At 42.0% G+C, this 22,016-nt stretch overlaps 1 protein-coding gene across 1 annotated transcript in view; it reads right to left on the bottom strand.

Annotated features, from left to right (window-relative positions):
• LOC134641753 (gap junction delta-2 protein) overlaps nucleotides 1-19,408 on the bottom strand; it is a 33,340-nt gene extending 13,932 nt beyond the window's left edge. The window contains exon 1 of the mRNA XM_063494287.1: nucleotides 18,350-19,408. Coding sequence (XP_063350357.1) covers nucleotides 18,350-18,420 — 71 coding nt within the window. The 5' untranslated portion in view covers nucleotides 18,421-19,408. The remainder of the gene's footprint in view (nucleotides 1-18,349) is intronic.
• Between the last annotated feature and the right edge of the window lie 2,608 nt (nucleotides 19,409-22,016).

The following is a 22,016-nucleotide window of genomic DNA, read 5'->3' on the forward strand; positions in this document are numbered from 1 at the left end:
GCAATATTTCCAAGGATGTTATGCGTCCAGTGTGTAAAGGCCTTGAGGGTTGAGTTTTTAATAAACTTAGGCATTAAGGATCTGTCATAGAGGTTCCATAGTGGAAAAAAGACATGTTTAACAATCTGGGAGCCCTCCATGCACTGCTGTTTTGGGGTTTTGTAGTGTAGTCAGTGAACATCCTGCTGATTTCCTGTTCCACACACCAGCTATAGTTTATACAACCACATATATTTTTAAAAGCTAATAAAAACGCTGTGTTGTTGTCTGATGATAAACAGTGATTCTGGTTTGCATTTCAGTAAATGTTTTGCCTTTTCTACATGAACTGTTTACCTGCATGCATCTAAAGCTTGGTCAGATGTAACTGTGTGGACTACAAACAGATATCATACACAGATATCTGTTTATAGAGATTAGTCATTTTAATATTGCTGTATTTTGAATTACATTTTTTTACTAAAGACTCATAATCCTAAGATTAATCTCTATACTGATTTCATAGTTGGGCAGACAGTGATTCATCTTTTCTGAAGCATTAAAATATTGGTGTCTGGGACACTGAGAGCCCGAGGGCTGTGGTGTACACCGTGAGTTTTTAAAAGCTTAGCTTAAAGGCGGGCTGCAGATGAGTGCTAATAAAAAGCTGTAGAGGGGTAGAATAAGAACTGAGTAGTTTTTGGGAGCCGTGGCGCTTCAGAAAAAGAAGGGACACAGTACTGCAGCATGTTGAAAGGACAAGTGCCTCAGCTGAGGCAGTTAAGGCTTGGACCCAGAAAAAAGTACTTTTCAGAGGGTCACAAAAAAGTCATGTAGGTCACTTTGGAGACAGTGATTAGGTATATAAGCTCTTAATGATGTTCAGCAATACAACAGACACAATATTGCTGATTTTTTTTCTTGCACTAGTACTAAAAAAATCGCCCCATCTCCACCCTTTATCCTGCTTTTCTTTATTTCTGCTTTTTCTCTGAAAGGTTCAACTCTTTATCTCTCCTGTGTGTCTTAAGTGAACCAGTTGTTAACCCAAATCCAACCAACAGCGCGGACAGATTTAATCCTGTCCCATCAAATATGGATGGACACTTGTCACACACTCCCTCTCACAGTCTGTCTGTTCCTTTGCCAAGGTTTATCAATAGCTCGTAGTTCACAGCAGGTCATCTGGCACCAGGTTGGATCCAGCCTCATACAGGAACCCTGAGACCCACACACTCACACACACACACACCCAGGGGGATGTTCCGGTGCTTCAGGCCAGCGACAGAAGGAGTGAGGGGGCTGCCCTCTCCCCTGCTGACAGACCTTTATCCTGCATGGCCACCCACCTCACCACATACACATACACACACACACACACACACACACACACACATATAATCACATGCACAGACACTCTAACTAAACTAAAATACGGAGACCTCTAACACCAGCGATTGCACTGAGCACCAATTCTGTCAGCTCACCCGGGCTAAGGACACCTTTCCATGCACATGTGCGTGCACACACACACATTTAATCAGATACACGCACTCTTCCAGCTGTTACAGGGCATCACAAAGCCGATTGTGACTGACATTGCTGAGTCTGTCATCTCAGGAGAAGATGAATTTCTAATACAGAGACCAGTGATAATAGTTACCGGACCTTTGCTCTCGAGTCAGATGGCATCAGGGCTCCGTAGTGGTTTACTAACAGTTTGTGGTTCTCTAACATGGCAAACTGACTATTCACCATTGCTGCTTGCTAAATTGATTTTCTCGTCTTTCTTGATATCTGGCAAGACATGAGCTTTGCCACGAGTTTGCTACTACTTTCAAGATTGACAAACAATGATTTTGGTCTTGGTGGCTTGTTGGACGGCAAACCTTAAAACTTATCTTTGCCCTACAAACAGTCAAAACTGCAGCACACACAAATGAAAATCAAGGTCAAAACACATCACCAAATTAAATGAAAGCAGTATAAATACATAAGCAAATTAATGAATTAACTTTTACGTTTTCATACATTTTTCCATTTGCCAATGGAAAAAGTAAGGTGTTAAATTTAAACAACGCACACTAGCTTGCTGAGGTTTTTTCTCAAAGGCATTTCCATCTGCAAGACTTTACAGTATTCACAGAACACTACATTAATTTACAAAAATGTCCAGCATAGTGGTGTGACTACAGTTTTGTATTGTGTTGTATCACTAATGGGGATCAGATTAGTATACTGTTTTCCTGCCGATGCTCAGGTAGATCTACCTTGGCAACAGACCATGTGATAGAGTTCAATGGGAGAACACGACATTAAAAATAGACTTTCTAAAATTTACTCACTGATCATTCACTCTGTATCAATGGTGAGACTGAAAAAAGTGAAAGGAGTAAAATAAGTCACCATGGCAACAGAGCAGCCAGTGGGAGCGTTGGTTTTTGGGGGGGTAGGTTGTAAGGTCGTGATGGAGGAGTGAGGCACGAGCAGGAGAAAGAGCAGCAGGACAGAGGAAGCGAGCGATTGCGTGGGCGGGAGACGAGGGATGGAGCGGGGGTGGGGGTCAGTGGAGGGAAATAGAGAAAGACAGAGAGAGAGAGAGAGAAATGATGGCCGTAATCCGGATTAAATCAGTGGGTTTTGGACAATCCCGAGCTAGGACCGTCCGTGCCAACTCCCCACCCACCGTGGCAATCCCGTGCCAAGCCCCAGCCCAAATCAGCCTCTTTGGCACATGCAGGGAGCCTCCATGACACACAAGCAGACAGCACATGGCCATGCAGGGAACATCCCAAACCCACTCACACAAAACACACTCCAGAAAAAAAATATTACTAATACCTATTTTTATACAGTGTTTCTACAATCATGCAATCATGCAAATCAATGACAAATATGAATGACTGAAAGAACACATGACATAAAATTTTTTAAATGATCTTAAATCCTGGGTTTTATATAGATGTAAAAGATCGACATAAAGTATGAGAATAAAAGCTGCCACTGTAGCTGGTTTAAAGACACAAGCGTGTGCTTGCTTCGGTTTTTACCACAATTTTAATGATATTCCAGTACAGAAGCTCAGAGATATACAGATATACAGAGGGACATGTTGGAACATTTTGAAAAACTGAGAGTTTGTGGAAAAAATTTAGCAAAAAAAAACAATAGACAAAGTCGATGAGACAGAAACAAGTGACTATGAGATGATGTTGCGGCAGCAAGCAAAGGGACCATTGCAGTGTATACTGGGGCCTTAACACGGAGAGACAGACAACCATTCACACTCACACCTATGGCCAATCACTAATTAACCTAACTGCACTTATTTGGACTTAGGACGGAAGCCAGAGTAGCTAGAGAGAACCCACACTAACACGGGGAGAACATGCAAACTGCAGAGAGAAAGAGCAGGATGTTTATTTTGTTTTTATTTAGCTTTTTCATTTAGGAATAAAATATAAACCTGGGCATGTTTAGTGCATGGCTGCCTTAAAAATGGCAACAGACAACTGTGTCCATCTTTCATATACAGTCTATGGTTTTATCCTGATTTTCAGAGGTGTGATCACAAACTGCCTGTAGTAAATACATGTTTTCTTAGTCTTTCATTTAAATAGAAATAACTGAGTGATAATTGCCTAGAGTTAACTATTTCTTTTCATTCCCTGCTAAGCTCTCCCGTTAAGATTTCACATGCTATTTATTGTCAGAAAGCTTGAAGTGAAAAGCTTCTATCGAAACCATGTGACGTGATATGAATGGAGCCTCGATAAATGCCACACAGATGCCTGTTGGGAGACACAGCTTTTTCCAGTAAATTGCAGCCAGCATCACAAGTCTTTTCTGCTGTCATTCTACAAGTTGTGAAGTCTAAATTTATCTGTATTCACCTCACAACACTGTCTACCAAGTATCTCTTTTTTTTTATAATTAGCTACGAGAGTGGTGCAAATGCAACCTACTGCTGAGAATAAAGTGCGCTCCCTGCAGCTCTGCCTCACCGCTTAATTGAAGAATCTGCAAATGGGATCGTGTTTCGTGGAGTGTGTGTGTGTGCCGAGGTGTGAATGCATTGTCACCCCCTATCTGCTTGCTGATATGATCAGCTGCAGACATGGGGACTGCGACAGTTTTGGCAGCATGCACGTTCGTGTGAGAAAGCGTGTCTATGTGTATGCTCCTGCCCCTGAGTGATGAGTAAATATAGTAACCGCACTGCAAGCTTACGCACATGTTTGTATATTTGGATGACCATCTGGTTATGAGTGCGCACATGTGTGTGAAGGGGCATTTGTGTGAGAAGGCAGTGAATCAGATGGTGCAGCATGTTAGTCCTGGCAGAGATCGTGTGTGTCTTAGCAAGGTGTAAGGTGTGTGCACTTTCCCTATTTGTTTATTCGTGTTGAGTCAGTTGCACTGTGCAGAAGATGATACTGCCTCTGAGGAATAGTCATCACAAACACGCACACTATAAACAGCAGAAACAGATGGATCGACAACAAACCAAGTGGTCCTAACAGTAATCCAAGTGAAGTGTTAAGATGCAGCCGAAGATGGGAGTTGCTGTGTGGGGTGCAAGGGGGATAAATCAGTGTCAGAAGAATATCCTTTTCATCTTCAAAAAGCTAGATGGGATGAGATAACAGGATACATGATGATGTGTAGAGGAGTGGTTTTATCTGATCAACAGACAAACATGATGATCAATCAAATAAAATGGAAGAGCGTCTTTACAAAGCCTGCATGGTAATGCTCTTAGTCATGTCTCACAAAAGCATATTGTATAAATAAGACAATAATCTCACAGCCCCAAGCTCACAAAAATAGACCCAAGTGAGAGAACATCAAAAGCTGACGCTCTGCTTTGTTCCAAACAAAGATCAAAGATAGATATTTGTTGTAATTTTAGCCCTCGTATTTTATGTAAGTTGCTTTTTTTCCCCTCTTCCTAACCTTTTTATAGCACTGAAAACAGCCAGGCAAGGATGAGTTTTAATGACATTTCATTATCATTAAATCACAGATTCACTGTGTTTTGTAAGCGCTGCGTGCACCATACACTTACAGATATTCTGGGTGGCCCTACACGGGAATTTGTTCCACTGTAATCAAATGTTTAAATATTTCTAACACAACTGTCACCCTTGGTAACAGCTGTGTTTACATGCATAGGAGTGCATTAAATACAATCATGTGAAGAAGTAAGATTTCACAGGACTTTTATGTCCAGTCCTGGACAACGTTAAGTACAACCTTACTGTTTCCACAGGAATTAAGAGCAGAGGTAGCAGCCAAGTGCTACTAATCAAATGCATTTGATTTACTGATAATTAGAAAGTGTGACCATTGCTGTAAAAGCAGAAGTCTTGGCAGTTTGCTGGTCTGGAGCATTCAGGTATGTGTTAACACAATGCCGCAACCTCCCCAGGATTGGACATGGCAGCAAATTCACTCCGAGGTCGGACTGAGCAATGCTTAGAGAAAATGCAAAAAAATGCAAAAGCTACATCTCAGACTCTAGTGGCCGCAGTTAACATGTTAAATGTTAAAGTTCATGACAGAGCAATTATAAAAAGACTGAACAAGTGTGGCTAGTTTGGAAGCGTTGCCATCAGAAAGACTTTCTCTCTACAAAGAACATGGCAGCATGGCTTAGGTTTGCAAAGTTAATCTGAATAAACCAAAAAGACTTGTAGAACAATAGTGACTCAGTCACTAATATGCATAAGGAAATGTTCTTATCCTGCACAAAAAGTGAAAAAAAGTGATGATGAAAAAGTGAATCAGACTTTTTGCAAATCCTTGGGGTCATGCTCACTGCCTACAATCCGCATACTATCTGCTTACCACTATACTGCCATTTATTTGTATAAGGAAACAAGTTCACCTTGAGGTGGAAAAGGTGGTGACAATGTTGTTATACGCAGGGGTGCACATAAGTGGTCCGCAGGTGCGCATTCGCTGTCAAAATAGAAGACGCGCACCAGATAAGAAGTTGCAACGCGCGTTTGCGTACATATAAAAGGCACTGTTTTTGTCCGTTAGAGTGGGATTTTCACAGCATATTCTTCACCACATCTCTGTGCGTTCATCATTTGTTTGAAGCCAGCTCACCTCCTGCAACCACTTTTCCGAGAATACGCGCTTCTTTTGCGGTTCGGACTCCTTCTGACATTTCTTTGGAGGTGGAGGAACTCCAAAGTAATTGCTTAAAGGAGCTTGCTTCTTCGACATCTTTAAGAGTTCTGAACAAATGTCTGTCCTCCTCCAGAAAATCTTATGTACGCAAACGCGCGTTGCAACTTCTTATCTGGTGCGCGTCTTTTATTTTGAAAGCGGATGCGCACCTGCGGACCACTTATGTGCACCCCTGGTTATACGAGACAATCCTGCAAAAAAGGTCAAAAAGGTTTAGCAGGACAAAGTCTGAATTAAGAAAAGTAAATGGCTTCTGAAACGGAAGCCAAAAAAGGCACAACTTTGCAAAGGGTTTCCATGGACTCCTCATACCAGCTGTCAAACACGGTAGTAAAGGGTAATAATTTGGGCTTGTTTTGCACCCACAGGATCCCCAAGCACATTAGCGTTACTGTGTCATCTATGAACTCCTCTGTATAGCAAAGTAGAATCTGAAATGCATAACCTGAAACTAGGTCATCCAACAGAGCAGTGAGCAAATCTTGGTATCTGTCTATGGATGCAGCTTTCTGACTAGGATAGCTCACATTAGCTAATAACTTGGCAGTCTAAAAATGGTCACTTCTGGCCCTGAAAAACCAACCAACCATTTGCAGCTTCACAGTGAGAATCCACTAGAGGATTACCTCATGGTCCATCATCTTATCCATCTTTTATTTACAGTCTGTGAGTTACATCAATACCCCAAAACCACATTTACTGTGGGTAGAGGTGATTTTTGTAGTTTAAACTCATTGTCTGGCTTTTTAAAAAAAATAAATCAGGGATCCGAAAGGTGGAATGTTTGCTTTACTTTGGATTCAGCTTGTGCCGCTAAAGCATGAAAACCAGCATGCAGTGATGTGAAGTTTGTTTATGACAAATAATTCATTACATCACTCTGAGTATCATGCAGTAATACAGATGAGCACAGGGACTGCTTTTCTCAGGTGGGTTTTAAGGTATTGACTTTGTGACAACACAACAGTGGATGCCGGCAGGTGGTTCTTAATAACTGAAGGTGAATCAGAAGTGCGTGGATGCACCACCAGGGACACAACTGGTTCTGCTTTCCACTCCATTTTGTAAAAAGTAGAACAAACCATATGATAACTGCTAAGGATTCAGTTGCAAGTTGGATTTACACTGCTGTTGGCAAAAATGATTTTCACTGCACTGTTCTCAAGTGATACAAAGCTAATGACTGCCTGGAAGGGTAGAAAAATGTATCAGTCTAGAACTAACAAGCACATATATGATAAGTAACAATAAAGCCTTGTAGATATTTCAGCTACAATTACTTTTTACAGCAGGGTACCAAAGTTAATGTAGCAGTGCTTTAAAAAGAAACAATGTCTTATAAATGAAGATAAGACTAAATTGCCTTAGATAGCCATTTTTCCAGGGTGGATCCCATGTTTTTGTGTGTGTGTGTGTGTGTGTGTGTGTGTGTGTGTGTGTGTGTGTGTGTGTGTGTGTGTGTGTGTGTGTGTGTGTGTGTGTGTGGTATTGTCCAGGTTAAACTAACCCTCCAGTATCATTCTAACACTGACCTGCTCTGTCCTCCAGTGAGGTGCTAACACTAAACCCATAAGCCTTGCTGAGTCACCCCGACAGGGACAGCTTCCCTCTGAGGCTCTGCAAGGTGAATTCTTTCTGAACTTTGACCCCTGCTCTAATCTTCATCCCCTCCACCCTTGAGATGTTTTTATAAATTGATGCCCTCCTAGATGCACAAAGCAGATTGGCATTAATGTACAGGTTTATCATCTACCTTAAATAATGTCTTACAGTGTAACCAGTAAGCTGTCAGCCTGTAAATGTCATAGGCAGCTCTGAAACCCAAATGCAGTGCACAGTATTTAAAATCAAAATCATCCTTTAATGCTGTTTAGAAATGTTTTTTTAAACCCTAGCTGAACTGAATCCAAATATTCAAAATCACTTGGAATAAATTCCTCAGAGAAAAAAGAGCAAGAAAGTGAACAGCAATCAAGGACAACGCGATAAAGGACAGACTGAGTGTTAAAATACACAAAGGCTGATTAGGTGGTCGGTAAATAAAACAGGTGTAACCAATCAAGCAAAAGAAGATTTAACAAGAAACAAAAGGAAGCTAGAAACAAATTGAAACTCAAGGAATGCAGAATAATAAGACTATGCTCATGAACTACGAGCTTGAGACTAAGTACGCTAATGAAAATACACTAAGAAAATATAAATGTTAAGCACGCAGTGTGGGTGCTCGGTCAAAGACCCAGGACCATGACAGTAAATGCCATGTCAACCCTGACCTTAGCATATGTGGAGCGTGAGATTGAAGCAAGGAAGAATAAGCAGCTGGGGTACAGCGAGAGGATGGGGGAGGAAGTAGATACGAGGTGTAAGCAAAAAGAAATGAGAACACAAGCTGTGTAATTACATGCAGTTGCTCTCTTTTTCTCCCCCAGCTACAACTCTGCCTCTATAGTAATCCCAATGGAGGCTGGTTGTAGTATTCCAGCCATGAAAGGCTGTGAGCAGCTAAAGAGCAGCTCTTTCCTGCACTGAGGGCTCATTTCCAGGATCTTTGTATCTCTAGCAGGAACACTAATGCATACTTGTGAGGCACCTTCAATAATAAACTTATGTTTGACATTTCATTTCCAGATGCTGCATGTAATTAAAGTTTTATCAGCAGCTGTGTAGGAGCCATCTAATGTAGCAGGAATGGCATGAGTCTTACTCCCATCAGTAATTCATAATCTGGCAATATAACATGTGAGGTCATTTTAATAAGTGTTGTGTGGTAGCACCGTGAAGGCGCTGACATTACAGCCGGCAGCATCTCAGGGGTCATTACATATGAATGGAAGGAAGTGTGAAAGCAGAGACAGAGAGGGATGGAGGGAATACATGCTGGCGGTCTCACTTGGCTCCCTGTTAGAGTGTCTTTTTAACAGTCTCGCAGGGGAATCTGCCGCAAGCGACTCGATATCGCAGCCTCTTTCCTTTTTTTTCCTGCAATATAGCATCATTTGTGAGCTAAGTCTAATTATGTACAAACAAAATCGAGCGTAGCCTCTATGGGTTTGCGAGTGCTCCACAGGGACTTGCTAAATAAATGCACCATGATCTAAAGGTCATGTGACGACAGAGCTGCAACTTGCCACCAAACAGAGACGCATCGAGTTGCAGTTAACAAAGGTCACTAATAAATATTGGTTTTAGCTTAATGCATGCATTGGAGTGTGCTGAAAAAGTGGCATACACACATACATGCACACATATATATGGATGAGCTCCCTGAGTGAACACTCTTGAGATTTACAAGAACCGTGCTGAGGAATCCCACTGAGAGAGCAGGCCTTTGTCAAGAACGAGATGGAAACCTTGACTGGAAACATACAGTATTGATAAGCACCTGCTGAAAAGTCTGCATGTGCTCAGACACGCTGAGATCAAATAAAATCCTCCATCATCTTCTCTTCTGAAGGGAGACGTTAATGAACTGAAGCTGTAAGGCCTACTTGAAATGCACATCTAAGCAGTTCGAAGGCTTCAAAATGCTCCAGACAAAGTGCTCGTCAGATCATCTAACAGTGTCTGAAAACCTTTGGGTGCGTTTGGTCAGGCTTACAGTAAATGCTTTACATTTTTTTAAAGCAGAAACAGCCAGAGCTGAACAAACTACAGTTTGGGAATTTAACCCTTTCACACATAGTGGTCACTACAGTGACAGCTATTCAAAGGCTGTTTTCTTGTATTTGTGTCAGTGTTGATGGTATACTTGCACATAAACCACTGCATTGGACACTGATGTGTCACTCCACACCAAATTCATAAGTCAGAATGTATGTTGTCCACCTAAGTGGACATGTAACAAACTCTTAGAAAAGTACATGTTTAAATAATGAAGTTCAAAAATCTTTTTTTCATGCCTAAAGATTAATAAAAATACTTAAGAAAAAAATCCTGATTGAAGTTGTCATAATTCATCCATGAAAGGGTTAAACAGATCAGGACTCACAAAAAACTTGTTATCCTGTCTTCAGGTGTGACTGTTCAAAGCCGACGTAAATACTATTGGATTACTGGGGATTTATGCTTCACCAGGAAATCTATGCTGTAGCAACGTCACAGCTGCAAACCCCTCTGAAACCCTACTCTGTAATGTGACGTGCACCTCCCTAGAAATGTAACTACACATCAGGTCAATGCACCTCGCAACTTCTGGGATTGTTCTCTTCAGTACTGACAGTTCCTCCTTTGCATTTGCATCTACTTTTCACAGAGTGAGAATAACCATCATCATCTCAATATAAGGTGCAATAATCATAGCATCAATATAAGGACTCACAAATTCCCCAAAGTGGATTGTAAATACTATGCAAATGAATGTGAGGAAACATAAAAAGAAGTGGAAGAACTAGAAGGACAAGTATGTTTGCCCCTGAAATAAACAACAAAAAGCAGGAACCAGCAGGGAAAAAAGTCCCGGCATTTTATTCGTTTTTGTCAACTTGCACTGCATATTAAACACCGGGACGCGACCACATGGTAATTAACACATTAATAATGTAGCAGCACAAGCATAAATGTCGGCAGTAACATTGGTCATAGTCTCTACACAGATTCCTCACAGAAGTCTAAATCCGGCCTTAGATCAGAATCAAAATACTTTATTAATCCCAATGAATTATGTGGTCACAGTTGCTTAAAGACAGTAAGTACCAAACTAAATTTAAAAATACAATATATTACAAATGATATAGTTGATATAAAATTGATTAATATTGTTATTTTCTCTATAGCTGATGTGCAAATAACAGCATTAGCCTCCAAATATGCAAGAGTATAATTTTCTGTAAAAATGTGAAAAGTCATGTTGTATTTGAGAATTAGATATTTAAATATTCACTTTGAGTAGTGAGAGTGTTTCTGCATACCAGCTCTCAGAGTGCTGCATTATCTGTTGATTTGGCTAAGTTTAAGAATTTACTGAAGTCAACAAAGTAAATTATTTATGAGAAAATTAGAGCAAATGCAACTCCTTTACATCTTTACTCCATAAATACGCCGGCTCCTTTGTCAGGTAGCCAAGAACGAGCAGTGTCACCTAAAGAGGATCAACATAAGGACTGAAAATCAGCCAGAAAAACTTGTCCTGATGGCTCCAGAGAGTGAATGTGTGATAGAAAAACATGCAAATGCTTGATTAAGGTTGTTCTTTTTCCCAGCAGATTCTGAAAAAAATTGAAAGATGGAGAGGATCATGTCTTTGAACTATTAGTATCATCGAGTCATGTTTTGTAGCTTCAGAGAGTCACTTGCTTCTTGATATTTTTATCTTATGAACTTTAATTTTAGTGTTCATTGTTTCAATTTTTTGCTTTTATTCTGGATTTTTTGAGGGCGATTGTTCTCTCTTGTATTGTCTCTAGTCATGCCTATTAGGGCTGTCAATGGACCTGTTCAACACTGCTGCTCATAAATGGTGATGCTGATCACTGAACTTTTATTTTACTGTCTTTGGGGTGGCTCATTGAGAAAGCCATTGTAAGAATAAATATTTAGCCTGCTAATTAATATCAAGGTTTATGTTAACAGGCAAAAAGTCAATGAGGTACTTAGAGCTTTAATCGCTCACTTAACATTTCAGTCAGTTAAACCCATGAGGTCATTCGTATTGCAAATGGACAGGCCTGAAAGTCTGTTTCATTAAGCGACCTGTCTTCTATCAAGCGCCGCTTTCCATTCGATTATTGGAGATCAATATTAGGAGGTGGGAGGATAGACTTGCATGTTTAGCAGTCCCGTGCTGGCCAATGGCAGCTGACAAATGAGACTTCCGCATATGAAAGGAGGACCATAGCGACAGAATGAGTGATGTGTTGACAGTAGTTAAGTGGCGAGTGTTATATCACAGCTTGTGTTCAGAGGCTGTGTGTACCAAAAGGCAGTGCCACAGTCCATCATGTGATCCCGGAGAACTCGATTTACACCTGGGCCGCAGCTTGTAATGGGAAGAATAAATCACTGCTAGCAGGTGATGCACAAGAACACACACACTCGCAGGCAGAACTAAAGCAAGCGCACATGATCTGCTCCCAAAGTACGCCAGAGCTCACGTTTTACATACAGCCTGAGTGTTTCTGTAGACACACACACACACACATACACACACACATACATATAAACCCTGACTGTAGAAGGGACTCTACAGTCAGGGTCGTGTGTATTCTTACACGAAGGAGTGTTATATTACTGCTAAAGTGTGCGTGACTCATGTATGACAAATTGACTCAGGCACACGCTGGCATCGCCTTAGGAACAGCAACCTGTCCAGTGCTTCTTTCACAGGACGCCACCTTCAGTGACCAATAAGATGAAGGAAAATAGCAGGGGAGAAACAAATGGGTTTAGGACTGACGGAAACAAGCTTTATTAAGAGACTTAAGTCCATGATTACACAGAAAAAGCACAACATAAAATATATATATATATATATATACATATATATATATATATTTAAAACATGAAACAATATTAGAAATATAATCTACAATGAATACAAATCTTATATTACACATAGCGCAATTATAAGAAATCAGTTTACACAAACACTTCATTAAACCAGATGAGTAACAGGAAAAATTCACAGCAGGATTCATGAGCGCTGAAATTATACTGTTAGCAGAACCATTCAAACTTTCTATAAAAGTGAACATTAACTTCCTGAAAAGTGCTTTAAAAGTACAAACACCTACACTTACAAACATCTGACTTGCACTTCCCCCTCTGGGTATTTTAAGGAGGATTCTCATTGCATCTTTGGATGCAACATGCACCTTCTGGATCTACTGATGAGCATGCCAGTAAAAGAGAACCCTCACAATGTACCCAGGAACCCATTGTTTAAATTTGCCAATAGTTTCCTGCAGTTTGCTCGATCAAAAGCTTTACACACATCAATAAAACACATGAGGACTGATGAATTTTTGGTCCTATACAAGTTCACTGTTTTCTTAAGTCCACATATATACATGTTGATACCATACTTGAAACTAAACTGATTATTCAGAGAAGAGATATACACACTTTATCAAGCAGGATTCTTTCTAGAACCTTAGATAAAATACTGGCTAGTATAGTCGGCCTATAATCATCCAGACAGCTCACTTGTCCAGCTTTGTCCTTAATAACTGGGAAAAGCAAAATACACAACATTGAGTCTGGTATGGATCATAAAACCAGTGAAACAGAGTGCTAAAAGAGCTTAAACTAGCATTTTTTGGGTGTTCTGCAGTAATGTGATCCATAATGCAGTAATGTAATGTGGTCTCCATAATGCTGCAATATTATCTGCCCCAGAAACATCTTCAACCACACACGGTAGAGATGGTTTGCTTGATGGTTTCTTTCCAAAAATCTGTGACTTTATTACTCAGCATTGTCCTGGCCATAGAGTCATAACTTTCTCGTTTTAGATATAAAGCGAATAGCATACTTATATCTGGAATTCGCAAGTTTCTTCTGTTCAAACTCTGGACCTTGCTTAGGTCTTTCATCCATGGCTGAAAGAGTATAGGGAGTATAAACGTTAAGGATAACAAAACTATTGTTATTCTGTGTATATTGTATACCAATACACCAGCTGATCATCCAGTCTAACTGACTTTATCACAGCATCATTTTTTTTGCCCCAAAGCACAGTCACACCCCCTGCTATTCTGTCTCTGACTATAGCTGTGCTGACATCAAATTTTGGAAAGGTAGTTAAGTTTTTCCAAGTCTTTTTTAAGTAACCATGTCTTTTGCAAACATAAAATGTCCCATTCTGCAAGCAAACTGTCCACAACGAGATGTCGAGCTTTATCCCCTGTTCCAAACACAGGCCACCACAGTTGTAAGACAACACACGAAGAGACATCATCATGCTAATATGTTAACGCCAGGAGACACAATTATCTCCCCTGCTGGATGCACTTTTTGACCAGAGCCCCTTTAGGCCAGAGTTCAGGATTGTACATTTCACTAATGTCATTACATTCAGCAGTAACCTTGAAAGAACTGAGCTTGCTGCATATATTGACAATTTTCTGGTGGGTGACATCTCTATTAAGTTTCTCTTTAAGATACAGAGAACGCGTTTCTGCATCTACATCTGTGGCAAATTTAGTGGCGAACACAATAACTAATTTAGTCTTTACAGTTTTTATAGTACTCACAGCTGCAGTACCAATGATAGATACAGTTCCAGGTCTCTTGTTGCGTCTAATGGTTGCAACATCCATTGCCGAACCTGAAACAACCTTCTCCAGCTACCGGAAATCCTCCCCTTCTTCACAACTTTACTCTATTGTGGAGAACACGTGAAGAGCTCTGACTCAGCTGGATCCTTCATAGTAGTACTGTCCATGTTAAGTGGCTGTCATCAGAGCCCGATCTTGATCTCTGGATAACACACTGACTCATCACTCACCCAGATCCTCGAACCAGCCAAGCCTCCAGCTCCCTGCCTTCCAGTCAGGCCACCTTTGCCTTGACTCTCCTGCAGCTCCTCAGAATGATTCCCCCAGGATAAAGTGAGAAGCGGTCCCCCGGTCCCTCAGCACTCCAAGTAGCAGCCCCAGCTAGCAAGTCAGACTAACACTTAAGAGCAGTCACACGGTGGTTGACTTCCACAGTGCCAGCCCGAACTTGCTCACAAACGCCCGCCTGAAGTTTGACTACATATTTCAAAGCACCCACCTCATTACACTGCTGGTCCATTCGCCGTAGTAAACAATAGACATAATCCCCATGTTCATCCATTTTTTAATTGGACAAGTTGCTAAAATGTCCTCCAGCATGACTGAGATAAACAGCAATGTGTTTGAGATTTCCGATAAACAGACTGTGTATCTCATGATGAGTGAATAAATATCCGAGTCACTCCCACCAGAAGCAACGAAAATAAGCCGTCGGTTGGCAAGACTGCCTGAGAAAGGCAAAGCTGTTTATCAATCAGCTGGTCATTACACAGTCTGTCAGTATGTCAAACAATGTGAGAGTGGAGGACAAAGTAGTTCCAAAAACACTTCTACAGTAAACACAGACTGATGTCACCCAGTGTTTTCGGTGTGGGGTTGAAACTTTAAATTGCCTCTTTATATTCACGTTGATGCCATCATAGACGGTATAAAAAATGGACATTGCTTCCAAATTATAAGCGTGGAAGTGCCTGAAACTCTCCACCTGAAACTCTCCTGAAACTCGCTTTCTCTCCACCAGATAGCGATATCTGTCTTTGCAAAAATGTCTGTTGGGACATGGCTTTGTGTCTTGGAATTGGAATTCAAATGCTGATATAACAGCAGCCTTTAACCCACTTCTAACCTGTGCTCAATCCTAGGGCATCAAATACTGCCGTTCTGTCAAAGTCGCTGGGGTCTTGCACATATGCACAAGGTGTTCTTTGATGTCAGTGCCATTATGTAATAACTGCTGCAATGTTAGACACCAACAAAAAATGCTCCTGATTGAAAGAACAGGAAGGTGCATTTAAAGCCTTAGTTATACTTGGTTGCGGACAGCTGGAGACCCGACAGGCGAGTAGTCGTTCCTATTATACTACTTTGAAGTCCGCTGCCTGGCCGCATGCATAGTCGGTGCATTGTAATGTAAATTCTTCACAGACGAGTCCACACGGCCACAAAAAACAGGCAGGCATGGAGACTCTCGCATGAACCTTCTCGCTAACTGTCTCATGATGACATTGACATCACTGGGACCCAAGCAGACGCTAGCAAACTCGCAGAGAGGGAAAACATAATCCCCACTTTAGGCATTAGCAATGATGTCTATCAGAAGACTGGAGTTCATATTTTGAGTGGGAACCCTCTTTTCACTTACTGTTCACTTTTGCTTTTGTTAGCTTCAAGCACGAAAAGGGTTGGGTTTAGGAAAAGATCATAATTAGGTCCTGCCGCAGCATGAACTCTACATATTAAAAAACTAGTGCTAATGCAGGGGTGGGCAACTCCAGGCCTCAAGGGCTTGTGTCCTGCAGGTTTTAGATAGCACCCTGGGTCAACACAGCTGAATCAAATGATTAGTTCATTACCAGGCCTCTGGAGAACTTCAAGACATGTTGAGGAGGTAATTTAGTCATTTAAATCAGCTGTGTTGGATCAAGGATATGTCTAAAACCTGCAGGACACCGGTTCTTGAGGCCTGGAGTTGGACACCCCTGTGCTAATGGGAAGTTATTGTGTTAAAGGGTTTAAAAGGGGTTTCCAGTTACATTATTAATTCACAGTGTAAATTTCCTGCAGAAGTCTAAATCACACATAAGGAGTCTCGGCCAAAACTTTCATTAGTGGCGTGTTGGTAGTGAAACCAGGCACACCACAACAAGGAGAATGACCCCTTAGCTTGGATAGTGATGGTGGTGTATTCATGATAAAAAACTTCTTTATTTAAAAAAGTACCACCTCAGTTTTATCAGAAAGATTATGTATGAACTTTTGTTGTCTGTAGATATGTGGGAACTTTTCAGGTGCTATAATTTGCAGACTTGCTACAAATATTGCCATATGAGTATCTAGAGTGAGGGTACTCATTGAGCCAGAGCAGATGCAACTTAAGCAGGAAAGGGCTGCTGGTAAGCCCATGTGAATGTTTGGATATTTTTTTAAACTTCTAATGGGCTCCTCCTGTGTTCTGAACATTTCAGCTGTCTGTACAATAGATATAATCTGTGCAAAGATGATCTGAGCCTCTGGGTGTCCTGCTTGCTCTGCTTAGGTCATGACATGCAGCACCATCTCGTGACGAGACTCCTCTTGGCTTCCTACCAACGCCCTGCAGACTGAAGCCATGTGTCTGCTCGCTTGTCTGTGAATAAGCGCTCCCCGCTGCCTTCGCCTTCACTCGGTCTTTTTACTCTTTCTCCGTCATCTGCTTCGTGTCTCCCACATCTCGCACTCCGCTTGTCGGTTCTCCTCATCCCCGTTCTACTTTGTAACCAAGTTCTTTTGCTCTGCTTTTTGATTTGTTTAATTTTTACCCTTTCCCTTCACCGCCTCCGTAGATGTCATTGTTCTTTTTGAGAGTTTCTCCTTCGCTACCCTCTCTTTCTGTCTCTTCTCCTTCCCGCTCTTTGCTGAGACCCCGCAGCCATTATGACTAGCCTAGATGATGAGGGACAGTGTGCTCTCAGGGTCTCGTGAATGAGGGAAAGCAAATGCTGACAAGCCATGTATCATAACACCAAAGGAAACGACTCTGACCAGTCTGACTCTGAAAATCAAGCTTCAAGTCAACACGACAAACTTCACACTCAGAGTTTCGTAAGCAGAAGAAGACTCATCCAGAAAAAAAACAAACTCCACGCATCGTTTACTTTATAAACTGCCCAACATTCATTCGCTCAATAATTCAAGAGTACCACTAGCAAGGGTGAGTCAGTAGCTGGAGGGAATTGGTTTAAACTGCAAATTCAGATGGTTTCTCATGAACTTAAGTTGAACTTGCGGTTTCACACATATCCTGAGAAAGCCTTCATACTCAGGAATATGTCCTTTACTTGATGTTAAGACGTTTCTAATAATGTTTACAGAGCCGATGTGCCCCGGTAGCTAAAATGCTCATGAATAATTGCTCGTCCTGCGGCCCTGAGAACGAGTTACTCAAACTAAGATGCAACACATCTCGGCATGTTAGAGAATGCATAAATCATAACTGCTGTGATCGGCTGTGGCTCGTGGATTTTTTTCTTTTGGAGGGGGGGAGTAAAGATAAAGAAGATGACCTCATACTTGACAGAAAAAGACAAGAGGTGAAGAAAACTGTGGTAAATTGTCAACTGAGTCACGCTTGTGTAGCGTGCTGGCTTCTGAAACCAACTTGATGTTAAGTTAAGGAGGGGGGCATCAGCGTGGAGAAGCACATGGCAAAAACTGGGAATGACAGAATTGTAGATGTTTTAGTCCTCTGTGTGGACTAATAGCTGCCGAACACTCCCATCGTATCACCCAGACAGATTAAAGAAACTAACCCACCTACCCCCCCCAACCTGCAGCCCGTCACACTGGACCTGAATGTGAGCACAGAGGGACTCACAGTCAGCATGCACACACTTACTATACTGTAGAAACACATATAGATAAGGACACATGCACATAATTTCAATTAAAAGATAGCATTCACGTCTTCAACAGCTCACCTTCCAATCATAGTAGAGTGCTGCTGCACAGCGGCCTCCAGGAGGCGCTCTAGGATGGTCCATTCTCCCATGGTTGGAGTCAGGAGGCATCCACTGGGCACAGAAAGTCAGGACTGACCCCACTTCAGGTGGGCTTCCCAGACAGCTGGGGTTCAAGTCCTTGTCTCTCAGTGTTCAAGTCCACTTGTTGGGTTGAGTTGAGGTAGGGAGTGGCTTCAGGTGGCTGGTTTGGTATAGAGAAGTCAGGAACCCCGGAGAAGCTCAGTGACACCTCATTGTAAACTCCCTGTCTTCTATTAAATGTGCTGTCCGCCACGCTTTCCTCACACCACTAACTGTGACTCTGAACCGGTTGACTCCGCGTGTGCGATTCGCCTTCCATGCACTTCTTCACGTGAACGTGCCTTCCTTCTCCTCTCCTCTGGGCTACCCCGGCTCTGTTTACCTCCTAAAACAGCTGGTGTGTCATATGTTCTCACACCGACACTCGCACACACCTGCTCTGACAGAGACACGAGCCTCTCGTCTACTTCTGCTGACTTTTGCAGAGCGGCCGTAGTTTGTGCAAACAGACATCCATCACTCGCACACTAACACTCCGCCCTCATACACTCTTTCTTTGACAGCATCTTGTAGTAACTCCGGCCGGGCACAGGTCCATACACTCATGTGAGCCTGAGCACCCAGGGGTTTCTGCGTGTTCTCCTCTCCTCCATCCTCTTTCTCTGTCCACTCTTCAGGCTATTTTTCGAGGGATTCCTTCTCCTCCTCCTCTCTGTTGCTCCTTCCTTCCCTCCTGCTTTGGTTCAGGCAGAGCAGCACTGTAGCATCGCACTCTTCCTCCTCCTTGCCTCTGCTAGAAACAGTGCCGGAGTCGCTGGGTTATCCAGTTCCTCCCTGCCTTTCTCTCTTTCTGTTTGTTTCTGTCAGCGTGCTTTACGAGAGGCAGCGCTCCTTTCCTTTCTTCCCTTCATCTTGTTTTTTTCCTTCCCACTTGGTTTCTCTCTGTTTGCGCCCTCCACCTGCCTCCGTCTCTCTCCCTCTGTCTCTCTGAGCCAGTAGGCAGCCAGACCGAGCGTGTGTCTAGAGGATTAGAGCGAGGAATCATCTCTCTGCTCCTCCCCCCTCTGGCTCCCTCTCACTCACTCTCCATCACCGTGTTTATCCCCCCCACCCCTCCACCTCCCCATCATACCACACAAACAGTTTTTCACTCTTCCACCACACACGATTTTCTCCTGCATTTACATTTTTGCCATCCATTGTGTTCTCGTGTCTGTGCAGTGATACCTACTGTACACTGCAGACGGAGACATTAGAGGCAGTGTCACGCCGAGGCTATGCAAGGATACTGAGGCGACACAGGGGAAGTGTGTGACAGAGCGAGAATACGATGGAAGCGCTCCGTGCGTGTGTTTGTGTGTGTGAGATACTCGCTCTCACTCAAACACACCATCAGTAATCATGCAAGAAAATCACGCATGACCAAACATCTAGGTGTTTTCATTATCAGTGATTCTTCCCGTTGTTGCTCCTTTTTTTTTAATGAATGCATTAATCATCATTAAATGTCACAGAGCAGATGTTGCAAAGAGGCACTGTAGTAGTCTGTTTCATGATCTACGCTGATAAATAATAATTCAGATATTATGTAATATGCTGCTAGTAAGGCTTTTAAATACTACCTGGACAATAGTCTATAAGGGATATACATTAGATATATTTTGCAGTGGTAATATAAATATTAATGTGATATAAATATTAGTCAGTAATGAGGAACTGATGGGTATATTGGCTGAATATCAGTATTTGCAAATAAGATGTCACATCTTGCTGTTACCTTCTGATATTTTTATTACATCCCTTTTCCACAGGCTTAATGTGGAAAAATTGTGTGTTTAAGCACTTTTAAAGATGATAGAAAGCCAGAAAAGAACGAAATCAAAACAAACGAGTGTTGATATTTCACATTCAGGGCATCCCTACTCAGTATTACAGAAAAAATATGAATCCCGAATCTAACACAAACGATAGGGTCCTCCTTTGGCTATTTTGTTCGAACAACCCCATATTTACTTTGCAATGACATTAAAAACAAAAACTTAAAAATATTTGACTTTTTTTAAAAATGTTTAATATTAAAATCTTTGACTTTCAGCTCCTCAGGACACTTTGTCATTTCCTGTAGTTTCAGAGACAGTGCTGAAAAGGTGCTATGCTCCCATAAACTTGATTAAAAGGTATATTTACAGTATGGTACAAAAAGCAATATGTTTCTATGGCTAGTTTTCCCTTCAGGATAAGTGAGTACTGGGACTGAAAACACCTGGATTCAAAGATTGATAGATGTCGACTTCGGTCCTTATATTTTATGTGAGTTAGGAGCGCTTCTGTGTTGATTTGACAGGTGCTCTGACACACAGATTGTACATTCTAAACACAACAAACGTTTATGATTTTTCAGCACTGCTTCCTTGTCTGAATTGTATCTTGTTTTGGGGTCATTCTGGGATCTTTATATCCCTGTATCCTGCATCACAGAGCGTCCACGTGCCTCTGCGTGTGCTGCGTGTACGCAAGGAGGAGGACAAGGTGAGACAGGCAGGAGGACACTGGGCCGCCACCCCCCCCCCCAAAAAAAATAAGAAAGAAAAAAAGAGCACGAGAGAGGGAGGGAAAAAAAATGCCTGTCACTTTGCAGCAAACAAGCCTGAGATCACTTGACAACGTTGACTCACACACACACACACACACACACTGTGGCATCTCCATGCAGTGCAGCTGAGTGTTTTAGAGGCTTCCACTGTTACTCGCTGGCTCTGCAGACCGGAGGAGTAGTAATCTATTCTGAAGGAGGTAATGAGTGACTGCGCACACACGTAATCCCTCCTACTCCTCATGCCAACACAATCTGGCAGCACCATGTCTCACACGTGAAGAGAGGAGGGCAAACGGGAGGGGTGCAACAACTTGGCTGCAGTCGGTCACTGGCATGAGTGCAGAAGAAAACACTAATATCCTTATATGGTGATGTGCGCGCTTTTGTTTTGACTAAAACAATTAAATTAGTTTGGAAACAGCTTGGTGACAAATTAAAGGAAAAAAAACTTTTAACGTTGATTAGCCTCCGTTTATAACACTGTAACTGACGGTATGTTTATGTGCAGTTGGTGATAGCGTTGTAGAGCTGCAGGCCTCACCATAGGCCTGATTTATCAAATCTCAGTTCTCCAGACCTGTCATCTCCCATGAAGTCCTGCAGATTTGGTGTTACATGTCAAAATGCCTCAATCTTTTGTTACAACCCACCAAGTACTTATAAAAAAATAAATAAATAAAAAACCAGCAACATCCACAAAAATATCTGTACAACAAATTATTTGATAAAATTACTTCTGGCCCAGTATCTCGTATCTCTGTGTTCTCCGTGTTCTCCAGTAAAAACTTTAAATATAGAACGAGGGGTTGGAGACGAGCTGTGGCTTTATGAGTCAGCAGGTTAATTCATCAGCAGGTAATCTGGCGTCATCACCACTAATAAGTGCTCAAACGAGCATAGCCCAGGATCAGGTGCTCAGTTTGTCTTGAGAGGGAGAAGGGACAGCTCAACTGACTAGCATGCATGTGGTTGGGAGCCCTTTTGTGGACACTGAAGGTAAGGACTACA

The sequence above is a fragment of the Pelmatolapia mariae genome, linkage group LG14 (genome assembly GCF_036321145.2).
Source record: "Pelmatolapia mariae isolate MD_Pm_ZW linkage group LG14, Pm_UMD_F_2, whole genome shotgun sequence".
Taxonomy (NCBI): Eukaryota; Metazoa; Chordata; class Actinopteri; order Cichliformes; family Cichlidae; genus Pelmatolapia; species Pelmatolapia mariae.